General features: G+C 35.6%; 3 protein-coding genes and 1 non-coding gene across 5 annotated transcripts; 3 read left to right on the forward strand and 1 right to left on the reverse strand.

Moving 5' to 3' along the window:
• The first annotated feature begins 284 nt into the window (after nucleotides 1-284).
• LOC109797748 (RING/U-box superfamily protein) lies at nucleotides 285-4,548 on the forward strand. Of its 2 annotated transcripts, XM_020357874.2 has the most exons (7): nucleotides 288-648; nucleotides 1,085-1,427; nucleotides 1,532-1,572; nucleotides 3,098-3,139; nucleotides 3,239-3,360; nucleotides 3,442-3,550; nucleotides 4,267-4,548. In XM_020357874.2, the coding sequence occupies exons 1-7, from the start codon at nucleotides 355-357 to the stop codon at nucleotides 4,315-4,317; spliced, it is 1,002 nt and encodes a 333-aa protein (XP_020213463.1). In that variant the 5' UTR covers nucleotides 288-354; the 3' UTR covers nucleotides 4,318-4,548. The 2 variants fall into 2 exon arrangements, with proteins under 2 accessions (XP_082916464.1, XP_020213463.1); XM_083060338.1 differs by lacking the exons at nucleotides 3,098-3,139; nucleotides 3,239-3,360; nucleotides 3,442-3,550; nucleotides 4,267-4,548 and adding an exon at nucleotides 1,955-2,781 and having other exon boundaries at nucleotides 285-648.
• Nucleotides 4,549-17,263: 12,715 nt separating this feature from the next.
• Nucleotides 17,264-17,458, forward strand: LOC114915871 (U2 spliceosomal RNA). Its single transcript, XR_003804061.1, has one exon. It is a non-coding gene; the product is annotated as a U2 spliceosomal RNA (small nuclear RNA).
• Nucleotides 17,459-19,357: 1,899 nt separating this feature from the next.
• On the forward strand, nucleotides 19,358-20,656 carry THX (thioredoxin X). Its single transcript, XM_020357485.3, has 2 exons — nucleotides 19,358-19,880; nucleotides 20,285-20,656. Exons 1-2 carry the CDS (start codon nucleotides 19,554-19,556, stop codon nucleotides 20,489-20,491), a joined length of 534 nt encoding a protein of 177 aa, XP_020213074.1. The 5' UTR covers nucleotides 19,358-19,553; the 3' UTR covers nucleotides 20,492-20,656.
• A 592-nt stretch (nucleotides 20,657-21,248) lies between these two features.
• On the reverse strand, nucleotides 21,249-23,445 carry LOC109797445 (sugar transport protein 10). Its single transcript, XM_020357487.3, has 3 exons — nucleotides 22,821-23,445; nucleotides 21,991-22,614; nucleotides 21,249-21,823 (listed from the first exon to the last, which is right to left on the reverse strand). Exons 1-3 carry the CDS (start codon nucleotides 23,277-23,279, stop codon nucleotides 21,371-21,373), a joined length of 1,536 nt encoding a protein of 511 aa, XP_020213076.1. The 5' UTR covers nucleotides 23,280-23,445; the 3' UTR covers nucleotides 21,249-21,370.
• Nucleotides 23,446-23,856: the final 411 nt, after the last annotated feature.

The raw sequence follows: 23,856 nt of genomic DNA on the forward strand, positions 1-23,856 counted from the left end.
GCCCAAGTTTTAAGTAAATATGAAATAGGAGCCGTTGATCTGATAGGCGATGGACGGTGGAGCGTCGAAACATGTGGAGCCCACAAAGGCTCCGTATGCCTTCGTCCACCTTTTCTTTTTTGGTTTTGATTTTCGTTGCCGTTTCCTCGATTTTGCTCCTTCTCTCTAACGTCACCTATTCTCTATTTATTTATTTATTTATTTTTAAATATATATATATATATATATATATATATAATTATATAATATTATTCGATTTATATTTACACATATATATATTCATTATTCTCTCCGATTGATTCGATCGTCTATCTCTTCCTTCTTATTCATCTTCAATTCCTCTCTCTCGTACGCATGGAGAACGACACCACCGCCGCCGCCGCTAACAATAACGCCACCGCGAAAGTAGGTTCGGAAGGAGTGAAATCGAACAACCATAACCTAGAAGAGGAGCATTCGAATTTGAATGGCGAGGAGCACATGGCAGAAGAAGTGGAGACAGAAGAAGAGGAAGATCGAGAAGCGGAAGAAGGCGAAGGAGAAGCAACTGGATCTGCGCCCAACGCTCGCCAACCTTCTAGAACCCCTTTCACTAATCTCAGCCAGGTCGATGCTGACCTCGCCCTCGCTCGAACCCTTCAGGAGCAGGTTTTCCCCTCTTCTCCACAATCTATTACAATTTCACGCCTCTCGTTCAATCAAAATTGACTGAACTCTAAGCTTTAGCAATCCAAATTCAACACTGCTTCGCCAATTTTGTGTTATCTAAATTATTTTCTACATAGTATTACTTTGAATTCTCGTGGACTAGCATTGTTTTTGAACTGCGTGTATGTATTTATGGCAGTGCCAAACGTGTTTTCTCTATAGTATTAATGAAGATAATGAATGAATGTTGTTGTTTAATAATAATGGGATTAATATAAGTTGTATTCATTAGGCTCCCTGTCTCCCCATGTGTTTTTTTTTTCTTTCTTTTTTATACTTATATAAACTCAAATGTAAATACAAGTATTGGCTTTTTTTTTTTCTTTTTCTTTTTTTCTTTTTCTTATTTATATTGTGTTGTTTAATTATTGAACAGGAAAGGGCATATATGATGCTGAGGATGAATAATGAAGGAAGTGATTATGGAAGTTGGGAAGGCGGAAGCTATTTGCATGATGACGGGGATGATTTTGATGATCTACAGGATGGTACTGATGTGGATGAGGATGATGACGAAGATGACGATAATGAGGAAGAGTACGAGGATGAAGATGCATTTGATGTCCATGCTCATGGTAGTGCCGGAGAACATGATAATCCCAGCATTGAATTTGATCCAGATGTATTTTCAAGTGATGAGGCATATGCAAGAGCTTTACAAGAGGCTGAAGAGAGGGAAATGGCAGCTAGACTGTTGGCTCTTGCTGGGATAAATGATCGTAAGATTTCTTGGCTGACTGTAAATTGATGGATTTTTATTTTATTCTTTTTTGAAATTGTTCAGCTGGTACGAGTGTACAACTAGTTTCATTTTCAATTACAGGTGAGGTGGAGGACATAGAGGAGCATGGTGCTAATTCTCAGGTAAATATCTCTATTTTATGTGTATATGTATGTATGCTCACTCATAACCATGGATATTATACCAAACATTTAAAAGGCGTGAAATCTCTGTACTATATAATTTGGTGTATATTTTATGGTTCCTTGTAAAAAAGATATTTGGGGTAGATTTAAAAGTGAGATATTGAAATTTATAAAGGGTGCTAATATTTGGATTCCCACAAATTACAAATACTTAATCAATATCTTTTTTTTTTATTTTTTTATTTTTTTTATCACATCATATGACCAATCATATCAATTACATATCTCTCTCAAGATGTAGATATTGAAGAAATGTCCAAGAATCATTCTTATTTGTACCACAAATAAATAATTAATCTACATCTACATTATGTACTAGAGCCGACTCCTTCAATGGATAAACATCTTAATTCCATCTCTAAACATAGACCGTTCCCCCAGAGGTACTTGCTGCAAGCGTCCCAACCTCACAAGGGTATGCACCAAATTGGGCATGGAATGGCAGACATGTATGGGTAAAGTCATAATTGTTTTCTATTGAGTTGGGGAGATGACATCAATTTATCTTTTGATGTTGCCGGCAAATATGTATGAATCATCCCAACCTCATATTGCTCTGAAAGTAGAAAGGTTATTTCTTATGTGTTGATGGTAGATAGTTTCCATGTCATTGTTGTTAAGTCCATTCATGGTCATGGAAGGTGTGCCTCTTATCATGACCATCTGTCCAGGAGGCTGTAGTAGGTTGTTGGAGTGGAGCTGCAGAGATAGAGCTTCCATGATCAGGATTTCGTATACCATCTTAAAATTTGGTCTTACGATTTGATACAATTTGGCTACCTATAGATTTGTGTCATGAGATGAATCTTAAATGACTTTGTATCTTGCAATACATGAACGAATCTATACAATTTCGTATCATTGATACGATTCAACGACTCAATATTATTTTTTTACCTTTCACCAATTCTCTTGAAAAAATTGAAAGTCATATAAGCTTAAATTTGATAAATGAGAAGGAATTAAAGAAACACTTATGAACTTATCCTATTTCATTATTCCATTACTCAATTTGTCACTCACTCATTTGATGCATATACTCTATTTAGCTATTTACTTGCTTTGTTTCCGTCCTTCTAAAACAAGGTTTCACAAACTCGGATATAACTAATAATTTTGTTCTACAAGACTTCTGCTTAAGTTGTTTTAACTATTTATTGTTTAAATTTTTTAAATTGAATACTATATATCATCTATATGATATATTTGAAGTAATTTTTCATTGTATCTGAATCTTATAATTCAATACAAAATATTATTCAAGATTCAAAACTTAGCTTGGTGATTTATGATTCGAATCCTTATTTGATAATCTATTTAACATGTTATTGTAATCGTAGAATTAGTTAGGCTGGATTGATTTGTTACTATTTTTTGGATTGTAGAATTTAAACATGCAACTGTAATGCTTTTAATTGACTTAATTCTATAAATTCTTCATGTTGATCATCTGATTTTGCAGGATGCTTGGGAGGATGTTGATCCTGATGAACTTTCATATGAGGTACCTTTGATCTACATTCTACACCAAAGTTGTGTCAAGCTGTCCATTACCCCCATCTCCCTGTGACTCATGTTTAAGAGTAAACTTCAATTATTTCAGGAATTACTTGCATTGGGTGAAGTAGTTGGAACTGAGAGCAGAGGTCTTTCGAGTGATACTATTGCTTGTTTGCCTTCAGTCAACTACAAGACTGGGAGTGATCAGCATGGAAGCAATGATTCGTATGTGCAAATTCTGTTACTTCTAACCTTAACTGTGTTCATGATATACCACCGTGTTTTATTGTTGTGGCCCTGTTTCAGGTGTGTCATTTGCCGAATGGACTATGAGGATGGTGAGTCCTTGACAGTTCTTTCCTGCAAACATCTGTACCATCCTGAGTGCATTAACAATTGGTTGAAAATAAACAAGGTATGGTTTTGCCTTATCTTTTACATTTGGTTGCATTCATGTGGTCAATGAACATATTTTCATGTTTCTATTATTTTTTAATTTCCACATACGCAAGTTCTAATTTATGGTCCCATTAGGTCCTTAATATATTCACCTCTATGCATCTGGTTTGATAATGCTTCTGTTCCTTAATCCTAAGAGAGTTAAAGGGTATATGGATATTCTTTTGTGGTTGTTGGTCTTGTTCTCCTTTTGAGGTCCTTTAAATACCTTGAGTTGAACTTGGACTGCACGGTACATCTGTTTCTGTCTTGCTTTTAATCAATCCCTTTCAACCTATTTTCTTCTTATTAGAGAAGTCTGATTTGAAACACTTTAATCCAAAAAGGCTCCTTTCAGTCCTTTGTCTTGAAATGAGTTCCAGGCCTTGTTTACTCTACTGCTGTCTACAGAAAGAACAAATCAGTTGTTAGACCACTTATGTTGGTAGAGTTGAAGCATGAACGATGATTGTTCCACCTCATTTTTCAGGACACAATATTATACTGTGCCCTTAACTATTTTCATGATAAATCTCTAGTTCTTTATAGGTTCAAGTTTCAATTACAAAACCTAGTGGTAATGGATCAACAATTCATAAATTACCCCCATCATTGTGATCAAATTTGATTTAGTTTCTCTAGAGTAATTGCAGTGCAGAAGCTGTTGAGTAACCCTTGGCTCTTTGTCTGCAGGTTTGCCCAGTTTGTAGTACCGAGGTATCTGCTTCTGGGAGCAACTTGTAGGAGGATTTAGTAGATGTTCTTCACTTCAAATTGAAGAAAATTTGTGCAACTTGGGGGGTAATATCCCGTATTTTATTAGCATTGCCATGTTGGGGAGATAGTCTGTGCTCTATTGTTTCCAGCTCCTTCGTTTTAAATGTAACATGTAACTTTTGGAACCAGCTCTCTAGATTGTGTTTTTTTTTTTAATGGAATGAATGGCATTAAAGTGGCCAGCTCTTTTACAGGGTCCGAACAGTGGAATTTTAGTTTAAACAACGCAATATTTAGAAGTCAGTGAATGTTAAAAAAGGTAGGGAGGGGTGGAGCCAGCAGTTCATTTTATGAAAGTGATTATTGGAAATGTCAAATGTGTTCAAATTTAAAAATAAGTAAACGAAAATAATATAAAGGGGGAACGGAGAAGCTTTTATAGATGCTACGGGTGTTGAATTGGTGATGACGGTTACTTACAGAACTAAGGCAATGTAGTGCCCTAAGATTGCTGTTATAAAGGTCACCAACGGGTGTGATGACGTGCAGAGAATTCATTTGACTGCACGTGTTAAGAAGGCATTTTCGAATCAATAGAAACCAGATGTTGTTAGGTTGGGAAAGGGTTCCCCAGCTTAGAAAGTATTGCTCTTTGGGTTCCCAGTTGAAATTGTTTCCTTCCCGAAACCAAATAAATCCAGAACGAGAATAGTTCTAAGGAGTATTGCAAACTTTATTAGAGCAGCTCCACGACAAAGGGTTATAGCTACAACACTGGAGTTGTACGGTTCCTTCTTAATTCTTGTACCAAGTTTTTTCTTTTGCTTAAAAAAGGAAGTATTTTAGTGACTAAAGATAGCAAAATACGATCGCTATGCCGGAAACATTAATGCCACCTATAGTTAAAAAGGAAAATTATGAAAGGCTCATTACAGCGATGCAAATTTGCACATACGAATCTCGTTTTTCCCTCATCGCTTCACTACCTTTTCTAACCATCAACTTGACAAGTAACGTGTATTTTCATAAATTCTTCAGTTGGCGTTCTCTTTTAGTAACAAAAAATCCGGCGGAAATCCAAACCATTCAAACTGTTTTACATGATAAGTTGAGGGAAAAAACCGTAAATAACATGTTTCTCACATAAAAAAAATTCTCTAAATCACCAATTTTTTCCTTAAATTTGTACAATCAGTCAATTTATTGAAAAATGTAAAAACTATTTATATTAACGTCAAATTAAACAGATTAATTCACATCATGTAAGCGATCTAAGAAATTTCTAATTTCAGTTATTTTTTTATTATGTTACATATATTTATTTGACAAAAAAATAAATATGAAATTAATCAATATATAGGCTATAATTTGTTGATACCAAATGTCAATATTAATAAAATTACACTTTCAATAACTTTTGTAAAATACAAATTTTCAACTCAACCATTGTATTAAAATTTCTTATTAATTATATCAAATATATAAAATTTCATAAAACTTTAAATTATTTAATAATTCATCACATCATTTTACTCTAATATATAATATGATATTTAATATATATATATATATATATATATATATATATAAATATTCATTATCGGATAACATCTAAAAAAAGTTCAAATTATTTAAAATGTCATATACATAATTATAAATATAATATCATATAATTTAAGAGTTCTTGGTTAATTTTTCATTCTATAAACCATTTTTTTTATTAAAGAAAGTTGGCTCACATCAATAACTTTCTCCTCTAATCAACCGTGATACAAGCGAGATGATATAAATCGATAAATTAAATATATCCCATTTCACATTAATATTTTGTCACATGTTTTGGATTTGAATTATTAAACATGATATATTTCATTTCTTTTGTTTCTCATTTCAAACAAAGCAAGGGAAAAATGATTATTATTATTTTTTTCACTTTCTTTCCTCTTGTATTCCGTCTGGATCCAAATGAAGTATAGCCGCCAACTTGACAAATGACAAGCAACATGTATCTTCAAAAATACCAGAGCCTCCTTTAGCAGTCGCACTCCATTTGATTTAACTTTCAGTTCCAATAGTTTACGGACAATGTGTAGGAAGTTTTCCCTCTTCCCTCAGAACTTGAATACCTGAGGATGTTATGTGATCCTTAGAAAATTTCTCTATTGCCTCCATCACAATGGAGTAATTTTTATCATGGGATTCTGGAAAAAATCCCGAGTAAACCATCTCTTTAAAAATCTCAAATGCAGAGGCCAAATCCTTATCCAATAGAAAAGCATTTAGCAATGCAATATAAATGAATGAGTCAGCTTTCATTTCTTTATGTTCCATCTCACGTAAATAATGGAGGGCTGTAGTTGGCCTACAACATTTGCATAGACCATTAATAAGTGCCATAAAAGCAATTCGATTAGGAGAACAACCTTTTCTTTCCATGTCATTCCAAACCAAGAGTGCATCATCAGGCCTTCCTGCTCTGCACAATCCATCCACCAAAGTTGAGTAAGTAATGACATTTGGTTCCCTGTCTTCTCCAGACATTGTGGAAAGAAGTGCCATAGCCTTACCAATAGAACCATTTTTGCACCAACTATCTATGAGCACATTGTAAGTCACAACTGAGGGAGAAAGACCGCTCCCAACAATCACATCCAGCAACTTTTCAGCCTCTGTGACTCTGTTGGCCTTGCAGAGCCCTCTCATCAATACGTTAAAAGCAACCACATCAGGACAGCGGCCACGAGAACACAAATCCCTGAACAAGCTCAATGCTCGATCCACTTCTTGAATGTTGATCAAGCCCCCCATAGCAGCAGAATAGGAAACTATATCTGGAAGGAAACCTTCTTGAACCATGCTGTCAAGAAAATTGCATGCTTCTACAGCCCTCCCGTGGTCACATAGTTCTTTCACAAGAAGTGTGGAATTTTTTATCCACGGTTCAAGCCCACAAGCCCGCATCTCCTTCAACAAATCAGTGGCTCCTAAAACATCCTTTCTTTTACACAGGCATCCATATATCGAGTTGTAGGTGAAATGCGTTGGTTCAATTCCTGATTCTTTCATCTCTCTCAAGAGCTCACGGCTTTCCTCCAATCTATTAGAACCGCAAAGACAATTGATCAGATTGTTGTAAATCAAAACACTTGGCCTACCAACAAATTGTTTCATATCATTGAAGAGGTTCAGGGCAAGGTCCAACTGACCATTTTTGAGCAAGCCATCAATGACAATGCTAAAGGAAGCCTCATTCGGACAAACCAATCTCTTGATCTTGAAGAAAACATTCATCTGAACTCCAGCACTGGATTCGCCCCCAATCATCATCCTCAGAAGGCGGCAGGCTTCATCCATCAACCCATCACTAACATAACAAGTCAAAACAGCATTGTAAACCAAAACAAGAGTTCGCTCGTCTTCCTCTCCCTTATCCGGAACCTCTTCCAGCAACCTAACAATCACACTTCTGGCCGGAAAAGCCGATATTAACTTAGTAAAGATACCAACGTCCGGTGCAACCCCGAACTCCTTCATATCCGAAAGCAAGCTCAAAGCTCTAGGAGCATCATTAACCTCACACAACCCTCCAATGAGAACATCAAACAAGGAAACATGAGGAGTGAAACCAACCCGGCACATTTTATCAAACAACTGAAGCGCCCTATCAACCCGGCCCTCTTGCACAAACCCATGAATCAAAACACAAAAAGTCTTGTCATTTAGCCTCATCCCACGCCCCTCCATCCTCTCCACCAGCTCAAAGGCCTTATCCACGTCACCCCACTTGGAAAACGACAAGGCCAACACAGAGCAAACGTTTTCATCATCCCAACCCTTCTCCCTCATGACATCAAAAACCCTCAAAGCATGGTCAAATTTGCGAGCTTTACAATACGCTTGCATCACAGGGGTCAACGTGAACTTATCAAACTCCCACCCAAACCCCTTCATCTCCTCCAACTTCTCTTCCATCAAATCAACATCCCCAGACTTGGACAGAGCCTCCAGCAAGCAGTTGTAGGAGTAGTCGTTGGGAACGCATAGACCCTTTTGGCGCATTTCGTCGAACAGGTGAGAGGCCTCGTGGGAAAGGCCCACATGGCCCAAACAGCGAATGAGGAAGCCCAGGGCGCCGGGGGTGAAGGAACAAGGGGTGGAATCAGTGAGGTTTTTGGCGAGGGCTTTGAGAGGAGCGGTTTGGCGGGAACGGGAGAGGATGGAGGCGACGGCGTTGTAGGTGTAGCAGGTGTGGCGGTAGCCGTGGTGGCCCTGGTCGGAGGCCCAGTGGAAGAAGGAGTGGGCTTGCTTCCAACTGCGGAGGCGCATGAGGACGGACTCGACTAAGTGAGGGGTGAGGGTGGGTGCGAAGCGGTTGAGTTCGTTGGGTTGTTTGGAGAAGACGGAAATTAGGGTATCCACCATGGAAGCATCAGAGTGATTATGGGGCGTTGTGGAAAAAGAGAGTTTGGTGAAGACAGAGGAAAAAGGAGGGAGTTTGAGCTTCTGGGTTCCCACTGCCATCAGAGACACATCAACACGACGAAGACGACAACTTTTCAGGCTTTCGCATTTACAACACCTTCAAATTCAATATTTAGCGGTTTCACGTCGTGGGGCCCAGAGAATGAAGGAGTTTACAGAAAACTTGTTTCATCATATAATTAATAAAATTAATAAATTTTTTATACTTTAAAATCACTTATATAATTTATTATTTTTAAGGATTATTTAGAAGAAATGAGTAATGCTTAATGGATTAAATGTGTTTGAGAAAAGAGTAATCACTTATCATATTCTTTGTGGATGTAAAATCTATAAAAAAAAAAACCTCTATGCAAAGTTTACTAGCTCAACAACAATTTCAGGCTGGTGAGAGGAGCATTGAAGTGAACTTTATGTGAAGTGGTAAGGGTTTTAAAGTGTCATTGATAACTCACAGAATCAGATTTGATTTCTCTCTTGCACATGACAACATGGTGTTTTCCTTTTCAAGGAATCAAAACTCAAAAACAGAAAATGATAAAGAGTGAACTTTTACCATTAGCTTTACGTGTAAGGATGATGTGGTAATGTTTTGGCAATTTTCTTTTCCACAAAACATTTAATAGCCCTGTCAGCAAGCTCACTTTATGGCATAGTATTATTATAGTTAGATACAACTAAAATTACTGATGGCTTCCTTGATGACTGCCTGTGCTTCAGTTTAGTTTCAATTCATACTATCCAGAAGCTTCATTCCCTTAAATTTTTCAATACAGAGTTGATCTCATGTATTTTTATCCTTCTTAACATTTTGGGAGAGTTTATTTAGTTAGTATAGAATCAATGCCAATGTCAATACGTGCACTATTCAACTTTGTTTATCTTCTTTGTTAGAGCATCTGGGGGTTGCTTATAAGTAATTTCCTGTGCCACATCACTGCTATATCAACTCTGGCCCACTTTATGGGTTGCTTAAATTTTAGCAAAGTAACTTGTAGAAGCAACTTTGCTAAAATTTAAGTAACTCATAAAGTGGGCCAGAGTTGATGTGGCAGTGATGTGACACAGGGAATTGCTTATAAGCAACCCCTGTTGCAGATGCTCTAAGATCTATGTTCCTATAATTAACATAGGCTTTGGGTGGTGATCTCTTTTCCCAATAGGAAATAGTCTTTGGTTAAGGAATATTGTTGGTGAATGGCTCATGAAAAGTACTCATTTCATAGAATTTTCTTTCCTACAAAAAAATAGTAAAAATCCAAAACTTTTAGTTGCTGCTGATATCAATTTCTTCAATGATGAGTCAATCACTCGAAAACAAGACAAAGGCATATCTATGTAGAGAGAATGCTCCCATTTTCCTTGAGAAAGGCAAGAAGAGATTGTGTTGTCTCCTACATCACATGTGGCATATGTGCTGTTTTAATAATTTAACACATCCAAGTCCGAACTTGAACTATTTCCTTACTGCCATCAATCACCATGGAACCTTGTTCCTGAAGATATATATACCTTTCATGAATTTTTAAAATTTTCAAAATTTGACTTGAATATTTCGGTACCATCTTTTTTCTCGAAGCAGCCAAACAATCCATGAAGACAAATTATTATCTTCAATAACTTTCCTTTATGAGAAACATCATAATGGTTCATGATCAAAGGTTGAGTTGTCCCACCAAAGGGTCAAGATTCACTTCCAAGTTTTCATCCCTTTAAATACCTATTTGGAATACAAGGGACTCATCAACCCAACTGAACATAATTCCCTAACAACCTAGTAGTTCAGACCATTCCTCTTCACCAGCACCTAATCCCTTCAATTAAACAGAAACCTTATTAATCATCAATCATTCAGGCCTCACTTCTTCATGAGCTAGTTGTTGGAACTTCAGTCACCTCACCAACATATGATCAGCTTCAAAAGTCATTAACAGATAGGTCCAGCCACTCAATACCAATATTCAACCACAACATTAAAGCAAACTAAGATTTTCTTTTCCTTTACTGACAAACATCTAACTGTATAGATTTTTATTTTTATTATTATTATTATTTTTTTATATACCTGAAATTGTTAAGCTTCGTGAATGGGTGGAGTGGAAAAGGTGTTTAAGCAATTTTTTAGTGGTGGAGTGGAAAGTTTCCCAGTGCTATCTGTCTACCACATTCGGTCCTCTAGAAGGTTTCCTCTTCATCTCCACTGACAAGGTTGCAGTTCTGCTGTGAGAGATCAATGAAAGTCTTTACTCATTAAGGTCACATGTTGAGGATCCATTACAAGTTCAGTCACAAAGTAATATATAAATATGTCCATTGGAATAAACTTTTCAACAAATATTCATAGGAGAAAAAGTAAGGAAGGTAAAATAAATTAAATATCTTTTATAAGTTAAATCAACTTATACAGCTCAAATTTTTTAGAATATCGCTAATATAACTTCTTCAAAAGTTGGCTTATTGGGATGCTCTTAAAAATGTTTATTCATTATATCTCATATTTTCTTATTCTGTAAGGGGTTATCGAAAAATTTATCCTGGCTTTGAGACTAATCTTATTTCTTGGCCTCTCTTATCCAATATTTGTTGAAAATTCTGAAAGGTGTGTGCCATCATGTACAGGTTGTTATTCTACTGAAGAAGATAGTTTACAAAGTAAAAATGTTCAGAAGCCAACACAGAAGTACATAAAGATAGTCACAGTGGATAATTTTGTTTTCTGGTTCATGGGTGTCTTACAATATCAGAAAACTATCAAATATCTTGAGCTTAGTTGGGTACCCATCCACCATGGACAGACCAATGTTAGAAAGGACATTACTGTATACGAAGGAAAAATACTGTTGGTTATTTTATTGAAGGAAAGGTTGAGAGAGTGGAACGGAGAAAATTGAGTGTGGAACAGAGGAATATGAAACTGCATATATTTTATTGAAGAGTGCAATTGCTTTTATAAAGCACATAAGTGAACGGAAATGTACGTAAATGTAGGCCACTATAACCACTAACAAACTAGTGCTCTTAGTGCCTAGAAAATAGCAAATAAATCCTACTAGTCAACATGACTTTTATTTTCCTAAAAAATAGCATCACATATAATTTAAATTTTTTTTTTAATTTCCAATAGTCATCAATCAACACTCCTCCTTGACTTTGGAACTGCAAACTCCAAGCTTTTGTCTCAAGAACTCAAATCTAGATTTTGGAAGTGCTTTGGTTAGGATATCAGCCACTTGATCTTCTGATTTGCAGTAAACTAGTTTCACTTGTCCTTCTCTTTGAACTTCTCTTAAAAAGAAAAGTTTTATCTTGAAATGCTTTGTTTTGCCATGAAAAACTGGATTATTGGCAATTGAAATTGCAGCTTGATTATCCACAAAAATCTTTGTGCTGTCTTCTTGTTCTATGTGTAAATCAGCCATGATCTTCCTTATCCAGACAGTTTGATTTACAGCAGCTGCAGCAGCAACATACTCTGCTTCTGCTGTTGATTGGGCTATAATTTCTTGCTTTTTGGAACACCATGAAAAAACTCCAGAACCAAGTGAGAAACAATAACCAGAAGTGCTTCTCATATCATCAACACATCCTGCCCAATCACTATCTGAATAACCATGAAAACTTAAGCTTTCAACTTTCTTGAACCATACACCATAATCAATTGTGCCTTTAACATATCTAAGAATTCTTTTTGCTGCTTGAAAATGAATTTCACTAGCACAATGCATGTACCTTGATAACAAACTCACTGAATGCATGATATCTGGTCTGGTGGCAGTTAAATACATTAAGCATCCAATTAAGGATCTAAACAGCTTTTCATCAACCTTTTCAGCACCATCTTCTCTGCAGAACTTTTCTTTTTGGTTCATTGGAGTTGCAGCTGACTTACACTCTCCCATGTTGAACTTCATAAGCACTTCCTTTGCATACTTTTCTTGGCACACAAATATTTCATTTTTCTTTTGTTGCACTTGCATACCAAGAAAAAATGTCATCTTTCCAAGGTCTGTCATTTCGAAGACATTTTCCATTTCTTCTTTAAACTTGTCAATCATCTCCTTACAATTTCCTGTAACAAATAAGTCATCAACATACAGAGATATCATAAGTATATCTTCATTCACCTTTTTAATATATAAGGTGTACTCACTCAGACTTTTCACAAAGCCTAAGCTCATTAAATGTGCATCAATTCTGCTATACCAAGACCTTGGTGCTTGTTTCAGACCATATAATGCCTTTTTCAGTAGATAAACCTTGTCTTCTTGTCCTTGAAGAGCAAAACCTTCTGGCTGTTCCACAAAAATTTCTTCCTCCAAATATCCATTCAAAAATGCTGATTTTACATCCAATTGATGTATAAGCCAGCCCTTTTGTGCAGCTAGTGCTAGCAGCAACCTTATTGTGTCTAGCCTGGCAACTGGGGCAAATGTTTTAGAGAAATCCACCCCAAACATCTGAGCATATCCCTTGACAACAAGTCTTGCCTTGTACTTGTTCACAGAACCATCAGGATTGAACTTGGTTCTATAAACCCACTTTACTCCAATGGCCTTCTTATGACTAGGTCTATCCACCAACTGCCATGTCTGATTTTTTTCAATCATTTTGAGCTCCTCTTCCATAGCATTTATCCACTTTTTGTCAGTTGCAGCCTCTTCATATCCACCAGGTTCCATGACAGCAACATTACACCTTTGATAGATGTCAGAAAGCAATCTTGTTCCTCTGACAGGTTCATCATCCACATCTTCATTCTCCTCCTGCAATCCAAGCTCATTGTTGCCTTTCCAGTCCAAACAATCAATTTGTTCAAGGAATTTGTTGTCTTTCCAGCTCCAACAGTCAAACTCCAAGAATTTCACATCCCTGCTAACAATGACTTTGTTTTTGTGTGGAAGATAGATCCTGTAGGCCTTTGAAATCAAGCTATAGCCTACAAAAATTCCAGGTTCTGCTTTCTTGTCCAATTTGTCTCTCTTAATATGAGGAATATAAGAGAAACACAAGCAACCAAATATCTTTAAATTAAAGAGCTCAGGTTTGTAACCGTACCATGCTTCAAAAGGTGTTTTCTGTTGTAAAGCTTTTGTTGGCAGTCTATTGAGTAAAAACACTGCAGTATTTACAGCCTCTGCCCAGAATTTTTTAGGCAAATCTTTGTCATGAAGTAAGCACCTAGCCATCTCCATAATAGTCCGATTTTTCCTTTCTACGGTGCCATTTTGCTGAGGTGAATAAGGGGCTGTAAGCTGGTGTTCTACACCTGTATCTTCACAAAACTTGTTAAATTTTTTGGAAGTATATTCAGTTCCATTGTCGGATCTGATCATCTGCATTTTGCACTTGCTTTGATTTTCCACCAAAGTTTTAAACTTCCAAAAAATGTCAGCAACTTCATATTTAAACTTCATAAAATATATCCAACACATTCTTGTCATGTCATCAATGAAAATAATATAATACCTACTGCCATTCAATGATGGTGTGCTCATAGGACCTCCAACATCTGTATGTATCAATTGTAGATTTTGTATAGCCCTCCAAGTCTTGTTTTGTGGAAATGGGAGTCTTGTTTGCTTTCCATACTGACAGGCAATGCATGTAGGAGATTCTTCTTCAATATCAGATAAGCCTCTGACCATGTTATTCTTCTTCATGAATATTAGAGCACTATGGTGAAAATGGCCCAATCTTTTATGCCAAAGTATTGTATTGCTGACCTCTTTGTGCACTGCAGCATGTTCTTCACTCATGAAGTCCAAAGCAAAGCTTTTTCCTTTCATTCTGACTTTAAATACTTCCTTGCCTGCTGAATCTTTGATTATGCAGTTTTTATCTTCAAACAACACCTTATAACCTTTTTCAAGCAATTGAGGAACACTCAACAGGTTTTGGTTAATTTCTGGAACATATAAGACATCTGAAATTAGTTTCAAACCTGTTTGACCTTCAATTGCCACTGTTCCTTTGCCTTTTATTGCAATATATGCTCCATTACCCACTCTGACTTTAGAAAGTGCAGTTTTGTCAAGTTCTTTAAAGAGCTCTCGATCATAACTCATATGATTTGTGCAACCACTGTCTATGAGCCAACTTTCGGTGGAGCTATTGGCAGCAAAGCTTGTAACAGCAAACAATTGTTCCTCTTGTGATTGATCCTCAGCAACCTTAACTTCTCCTTGTTGTTGATGAGATTTGCAAATCTTTTCCATGTGTCCCAGCTGCCCACACTTATGACACTTTACATCTGGTCTCCACCAACACCTTTTTTGTGGATGATTGGTTTTCTTACAATGAGGACAAGGTGGAAAAACCTGAGTATTACTACTCGTGTTGTTGATCTTGTTTAATCTTCCAGGTCTGGTATCATTGTTCTGCTTCTTCTTCTGTTTGTTGCCATTGCTCTGGAATTTGACTTGAAAAGCACCCTCCACAGATCCTTCTTGCCTCATAAGTCTTCTTTGCTCTTGGGCCTGTAAGGCATGCATCACCTCTGCCAAAGTGATCTTAGATAGATCCTTTGTGTTCTCCAAGGTAGCTATAGAAGCTTCATATCTCTCTGGTACTGATACAAGAATTTTTTCAACAATTCTTGAATCAGAAAAAGTTGTGCCCAGCAATCGTACTTTGTTGGCAATGCCAAGCAACGTATTTGAGTACTCTTTTATGGTGTCTGATTCTTTCATTCGCTGCAGCTCAAATTCTCTCATTAAATTCAATACTTGCATGCTTCTAATCCTCTCATCTCCTGCATATTCTTCCTTCAAGTAATCCCAAATTGCTTTTGCTGTGTTGTGAGACATGATCCTGGTGAAAATTATTTTTGAAACACCAGAAAATAAACATGCCTTTGCCTTTGCTTTCCTGGTTTTTTTTTCCTTGTGGGTTTTCATCTGGGTTATAGTGGGGTTGTTGGGCAGCGGAGCAATTTCGTAATCCTCCTCCACTGCTTCCCAAAGATCCAAAGCCTCTAGGAAGTTCTGCATTTTTATGGCCCAGAGGTCATAGTTATCTCCATCAAAGATAGGAGGAGCAACTTGAGAAAAACTTGTTTCGGCATCCATTTCAGGTCCCATAAGATGTAGCTCTGATACCAATTTGTTGGTTATTTTATTGAAGGAAAGGTTGAGAGAGTGGAACGGAGAAAATTGAGTGTGGAACAGAGGAATATGAAACTGCATATATTTTATTGAAGAGTGCAATTGCTTTTATAAAGCACATAAGTGAACGGAAATGTACGTAAATGTAGGCCACTATAACCACTAACAAACTAGTGCTCTTAGTGCCTAGAAAATAGCAAATAAATCCTACTAGTCAACATGACTTTTATTTTCCTAAAAAATAGCATAACATATAATTTAAATTTTTTTTTTAATTTCCAATAGTCATCAATCAACAAATACACAGAAAAAGGAGGAATAAAATTGTCAACTGTCCAAATCATGTACACCGTTAGACTCAATCTTAAAGCCACTTGCTATTTAATGAAGTTGTTAGCAGATATATAAGTTGCACTCCAAAAATTGAGGCGAACTATATGAGACTTTCTAACATAAATGTTTAAGGGTGAATTGAGCATTGATTTATATGTAAATTTTATTATAACCAGAGTTTGTAATTCATCTTGTATTTGTATCACACCATCTATGTTTTTAGTCAATCTCTGCATGTAATTATTTAAAGATGGGTCTGTTTTATTTAATTAGATTAAATAATTAACAGAAAGTTTATAGAATACAATTGTTACTTGTTAGTATATAATCCAAGAGTAAGAGTAGAATGTTTTAAATATACCCAAGTATATAATCATTAGTTCTCACATTTATGAAAACAGTACAGCTTGTATGAGTCTAACATGCATGCATATCTATAATAAAAAAATGTGTTGGCTCATATGTGTGTGCTTCATAATTTAGGTTCTGTAGTTGGACCTCGCAATAAGCATATTAATCCACTAGTACTACTAGAGTATACTTACATTAGGCCAAGAAAAAAGTTGAGGTACGCTCTCCAAGTCAATTCCAAGGAGGATGAAGAGTGTGCTCAGATCCTAGCAACTAGTCTCACCATAAATTGAATATTTTGGGAATCAATTAATCAGTTATATGGGTTTTGGCTCGAATCCAGATGGATAGCGAACTGTGCATGTTTGAAATCTGTTATGTCTCTTATACTTCTGTAATTAATCAAGCCTTCAATCAATTAGTGCATCATCTGGTGGTGGTGATTGTATTTGCATGGGAAGGAAACTGTCTTGATACAGGGATTTGAGAGGGAGAAGAAAGAGTGAGTGAAATTCGATTCAGGAATCCTTACATTATCATGCACTTGTCGTCTGAACAAGAACAATACTTGAAGCTACTCATGGATAATAGATAGATTATCATTTGTTGTAGAACTACTCACGGATAAGTCCCACATCATTGAGAAGACATAACACCATATTGTTCTTGTATTATAAAATGCACATTTCAATCATATACAAATCATACCTTTCTCGGCCTTTTGGCTAAGATCAAGTGTAGTATCTGTTCTTATCAGTTTAATATCTGATATGTGGGTCATTGGCTCACACGATATTAAATTTATTTTTTGAAGGGGAAGGTTCAAACAGTAGCTTGCTATTGGGGCCTTCATGTGTCGCCTATGTGTTGCACTGCAACATGGGCCTGGCACACCCTACCATTGAGTTTAAAGTTTTTGAATTTAGTACAGTTATAGATTTTTCTGGGATATAAGAGTTTACATATTTATTTGGATATGCTTTTTTGTTGTCATGCAGTTCAGCATGAGTACACTTTTAAACATTCTAGTTTAGTCAGATATACTTGAATTTTTTTTAAGTTGTACATTATATCTGATCACTTTTTATGAAACTTTTAGACTATGTAAATTAGTTGTAGATCTGTCTTGTGATCTCGCTAATAAAATAAGTATCTTAATTGTTTAATAAATACTATATGTTGGCTGTCAAGGACTATACAGCAGAATTTCTGCGCTAATTAACCATTGAAATTTGATATACCAAAATGCTCGCAAACAAAACTGCTAGTAAAAGTTCTATTTCAGCTTTTCCTTTTCATTGAAAATCAATAAAAAGGTGACAACTTAAATTCACTTAATAACAATAACACCAAGCAATATAAATGTAAAATGGGGTGTTGCATTCATTTTTATCATAACCTAGATACCCCATAAGCAAATATGAGTCTAAGGTAGTTAAAAGACAAAAAAGAAAAAGGAGACTAAATCCATAAAGAGCTTTCAATAACTTAGGGGCTGGTGGAAAGATATTGGATGTACTTCATCATGTATCCTGTGCAGTTAGGTGGGTGGTTGTAATGCTTCTGTCTAGGATTGGTTTAAATCCTAAACCCTCAATGTATCTGACCAACAGAAGTGTTGGCTGAAGTCCCACATTGACTGAAGCATGATGAAACTGATAGAAGCTATTATAAAAGGAGTAGTGATGCACAAGTGAGTATCTTTGCGCTTGGGGCAATGACGCAGCTAGTGAGGTTCTAACTATTGCTGGTTGAAAACTATTTCCAAACCCCCTCTTTGGCCTGAGTTTTGTATTTTTTTTTCTTTCAATCTATGTTTCTATAATTAAGATAGGTTTTGGGTGGTGGATGGCCCACGAAAAAAAAATCTGAATGAAATTGTTGATAGTTTCCATTTTCTACATACCCAAAATACATATCAATATTAAGAGAAATTTTTTCTTTTCATTTGAGATAAGTATGAGAATGTGTTATCTCCCACATCAGCAGAACCTATAAGCATGTTATCTTAACACTTTTATTGTTGGTTGATTCCGGTATACTTAGCTGTCAATTCTTTACTTATTCTTTTGAAACCTTTATCTATATCTCAATAATAGGTTGATAAAGTCCAAACAGTATAATAGCAAGCATAAATCTAATATATTCATTCAACCTTCAGTTTGATGTTCTTTCATGAGTGTTTCACCGCTTTGGCTGCCTCACTTGCAACAACGAGATCTTCGAACTATTTGTAACATTATCATGCCACGAAATCTTTTGCAACATTTTCTTAGCAGCTTCTTTTTGCCACTTTCAATTAAGGAGTTGGGCTTGACACCAAATAAAAGAGACCCTACACATAACATGACTGCAGATAATATTATCTATTTACCATGAATATTTTGTCTACATATTAATATTGTGTTGAGTATCTTTTAAAATATAGAAATTATTTGATTTTCCAATTCATGTGTAGTGTTTTTATTCCAAATAATTTTCGCAATTTTTTTTTTTTTAAATATGTTTTGTTGAATTATATTTCTAAAAATATTACGTTAAATTTAATATTTACAATCAAACAAGTGCTAAGTATGTTGGTATGAATAGATTTTTAATAGTAAATTAAATATAAAAAAAAAAAAAGAAGAAATATGTGCACAATATATTTTAACTTTAATTCATCCCCCACTAATGTTATGATTTGCGTGCAATTTATGTTGATGATAAATTTTCTCAAGAAAGATGTGAAGACTTTTGTGACTATCAAAACTCAAGCCATGGCAATAATTATTGTATTTAGTGGTAGTGTTGTGTCTAGTTGTGCAGAATTGGCCTCCTGATTATTTTTAGTGATACAACTACAACTACTATAAAAAACAAAAATCCCTAGAAATTATTCGAATGTATTCCGATGTTTGTGGTCAGAAATGAGCCAAGAAAATATTTGGGAAAGTCCAAACCAGAGAGAGAGAAGATTATTATCGTAACTCTTTATCGTTTCATCGAGAAGACATGGATGCGGTGATCTCCGGTTCAGCATCGGTGACACTGTCACTCGCTCTCCCTCCGGTTCGTACAGTGTCTGCATCTACCTCGTCCTCTCACTTTTTGTCGCTCAGCCAGAGACTCTCCTCTCTCAGAACAAGGCACGGTTTTGGGAAGCATTTGTGTGCGGTTCCTCAACGCACGGTGACATGCGGTGCGAGCGTGAGGGAGATCAAGGAGACTGAATTCAAAGAGACGGTGTTGAAGGCTAACTGTCCGGTTCTGGTTGAGTTCGTGGCTACTTGGTGCGGTCCTTGCCGTCTCATCGCTCCCGCTATGGAATCCCTCTCTAAGGTATTCTTTCACCAACTTAGTTCATGTCCCATATCGCTTGCATAAATTCTTGGGGTGTGTGGATCAGTGATTGATTTCTAGGTTTCGCACCAGGTGATTCAAATCTCATAGTAACAGAGTACACAATGGTGAAATGGAGAAATACTTGATTTTCATAAACTTTGGTGATCTTGGACCTTGGATTTGTTCGTTTGATGATTGTTGTATTAATGGAGAGCTTTGTTAGTTTAATGCTTTCTAATTTATACCAATTTTGGACATGTAAGGACAATTAAATGACCAATAGTATGATTCATGGAGTATAATTTTCATTGAATATGAGACAAATAATATGATTTTTTTAGAAACTAATGTCAAGTGTTCTTCAGGGTCTTATTTTTTCTCTCCTTATTATTGATCTTCAGGAATATGAAGACAGATTAACTGTTGTGAAGATTGATCATGATGCCAACCCAGGACTAATTGAAGAGTATAAAGTTTATGGACTACCCACGTTAATACTCTTCAAGAACGGGCAAGAAGTTCCAGAAAGCAGAAGGGAAGGTGCAATTACAAAAGTGAAACTTAAAGAGTACCTGGATGCTTTATTGGAATCAATATCAGTTTCATAGTCATGTTCATATATGTTTCAAAATTCTGACATGTTCCGAGAGACCTGTAATATAGGAGCATTGTTTGTTCCCATATCTTGTATGAAACAGTTTAACAGGCTTTTACAGTTGTATAATCTGTATCATTTCTGAAGATGCAAATACATTTCCTTATCATTTGGTTCATTTGTATAAATTTCTGTTCTATTCAGGGTTGGAACTCATTAATTCAATATTCAAAATTAAAATTTGATGAAGTTAAATACAAATAAATGTAGAAAAGATTTAAAATGGAAACAGATAAGTAATTCAAATTTTTGAGAAAACTGCAAGTTAAAAAATAGTATTAAAAATTAAAAATTGTATGATAAGATATACTTTCTGTCTAGGATTCTGCAATCAGGAAAATAACTATAAGAGCCAACTTCCGAAAAAACATAGTGATACATTTTTTTTAGAGATTACAAATATATATTTTTTTTATGGAAAACACTTTTGTTGTCATCTTAGCTGGACATCTTTTATTATGCTTCGATCTTCTTTTATAATTTTAAACAGTTTTCTTTCAAATACTATTGTTTTAATTATTTTCATAAAAATTTACTAAATTTAGCATATTGAAAATTAGGTTAAATATTATTTATTATTTTTATTTTTATTGGTCATATTATCAAAGTGATCGAATGAGTCAATTTATTATGTTTGTCAAATAACGTTGATTTTTTAAATAACCTTAAATCTCGCACCATACCAATAATAAAGGGATAAAGTCAAAATATTTGGGCGTGAAAAATATATTCATTCATCAATCAATTCTTAAATCTTTACTAATACATGATAATGCAACACTGATTTTATGTTTTTTCCATTTTCACTCCTCATATCATAGGGTTTCTTTACTCAAGTTTGAGCCTTGCTAGGCTTGCGATCATCATCAGCATCAGGAACAATATTTGTCCAAAACCAATGTGACCTCCACACTTTCTGCATTTCTTCAATTTGGACGTTCCTCGTCTCAGGCAAGAACAAGGCAACGAAAATGGTCATAATGAGCACAAATGCAGCAAAGAAGAAGAAGAGTCCAAACTTCAAATGGCAAAGCATGGCTAGGAAAATTTGAGCAATAGCAAAAGTAAACAACATGTTTACAGCCACATTGGAAGCTTGACCTGCAGATCGAATCTCAAGAGAGCATATTTCACTTGGTACCAACCATCCCAATGGACCCCAAGACCATGCAAATGCCGCAACAAATGCACAGATAAAGAATAAAAGAAGGTTGGCTTCTCCTGAAGAAAATGACCCTTCACCGCTCACTCCAAACTTCATAGCAATCATGACTCCGGTAGCAATCTACAAGAAATATTATCACATTTAGTTAGCAAGTTACGCCTGTGTATTTTAAAATAATCTACTAACCTGCTTCAACTAAAATATAAGTGAATATACGCTAACAAATTCTATATATGTGTATGCGTGTAAATTATGAAGTACTAATTATTAATTGAGTTAATTTTTACCTGACAAATAAGCATTTGAATGCCACCTTCAAGGAATAAAATTTTCCTTCCAAACTTGTCTACAGTGAGGATGGAAACAAAAGTGGCAACCACATTGACACCTCCGGTGATAACTGAAGACATAAGGGAAGCATTGCTGCCAAAGCCCAAAGTCTTGAAAAGAACAGGTGCATAAAACATGACAACATTGATGCCAGTGAGTTGTTGGAAGAACGGAATAAGAATGCAAAAAGTGAGTTGAGGCCTGTATTTTGGCTGTGTAATGTTCCTCCATGGGTGTTGCACCTCTTTAGCTGCCTCACATGCATCAACAAGATCTAGGAATTCCTCATCAACATTCTCTATGCCACGAATCTTTTGCAACATTGTCTTAGCTGCTTCCCTTTGGCCTCTTTCAATCAAGGAATTAGGTGTGTCACCTAGGAAAAGAGATCCAACACATAGCATGATTGCAGGAACAGCTCCAACACCTAGAGAAATTCTCCATCCATTTTCTAGTTTGGAAGTCCCGTAGTTGATAAGGTTTGCAACTAAGATACCAATTGTGATCATCATTTGAAAGCCAATGTTAAGTGCACCTCTGATATTTGCTGGAGCCATTTCAGACAAATACACCGGAACAGACTGTTGAAAATAGTATACAACAATTATTCATGATAATATTACACCAAAACTCAAAAACAAAACTAGATCATGGATATAGTCACGCGAGCTAAATGTGAATGTTTGACCTACGTCTGCACATCTTAAGGCCTATCATTATTGTTTCATTCTCATCATTTTGGAGAGAATGAATATATATTAATATTATGAATGTCAAGCAATCTTACCTGATTACAATATCCTACGCCAAAACCAAGCAAGATACGACCTATGATGAGCATTTCAATGTTGATGGCAAAGCCATTTAATAATGCGCCTACAAGAAAAAACAAGCCTCCCATAAACATTGAAGACTTACGCCCTAATACTCTTGTAGTTGCCGAGGCAAAGAAAGAAGCTACTAATGCAGCAATATATAAAGAAGATGTAAATAGAGTAAGGAGTTCGTTGTCAAATTTGCAATATTGGTTTCTATGGCCAGTATCATCTTTCATTTGTTTGTAAACACGGGGGAAGAATTTGATCAGGAATGGTTCCATGGAAGTTACTCCTCCGGTGATACCGAGATCATAACCGAAGAGTAAGCCTCCCATGGCTGCCACAAAGCATGTAACCAACACAAATGCTGTGACTTTGCCATCAAATTGCTTTGCATTTCCTGAATCTACAAAAGTTCCTCCTGCCATCGTTTAAGATGTGGTTAATTATTACAACAAATCTTTGGGTTGAATTCCAAAGTTGATTGATGATACGGCTTGATGATTGCAAATAGACTACGTTAACACCTTGTATTGATATACATCTTCTAAAAAATGTTTCTTTCTTTGCTTCTTGAGTTGTTTGATAAAAAATGGGGAATTTATAGGGAGAGCTTGTATGCATGTTAGTTTCTCGTAAATTAGTGGTCATTACTAAAATTAGGTTCTAACAATCACTTTCGCGCTACCTATGTCTCTTATGCCTTATTTAGATTTTTGAGATTTGAAGATTTGATCAATATCTACGTGTGGTAGAGATTACAGATATCGTTTGGATTAGCTGAAATGTACGGAAATTTTTACTAATTTTATTTGTACTGGAACAAAGTCAATTATACTAATTTTTATAAGACTATAATTAGAGGATTTCCCCCCTAACAAATTCTAGACCACTGTTTAAGTTAATTGTAAATTTTTTTAACTTGTATTATGCCTGATTTGGTCTTTTATTTTTTATTTTTTAATTCAATGAAGTCTTTTATTGAAAATTAAATAAATTTCATCC

This window comes from Cajanus cajan, chromosome 7, assembly GCF_000230855.2.
Source record: "Cajanus cajan strain Asha chromosome 7, NIPB_CcT2T_4, whole genome shotgun sequence".
Classification (NCBI taxonomy): Eukaryota; Viridiplantae; Streptophyta; class Magnoliopsida; order Fabales; family Fabaceae; genus Cajanus; species Cajanus cajan.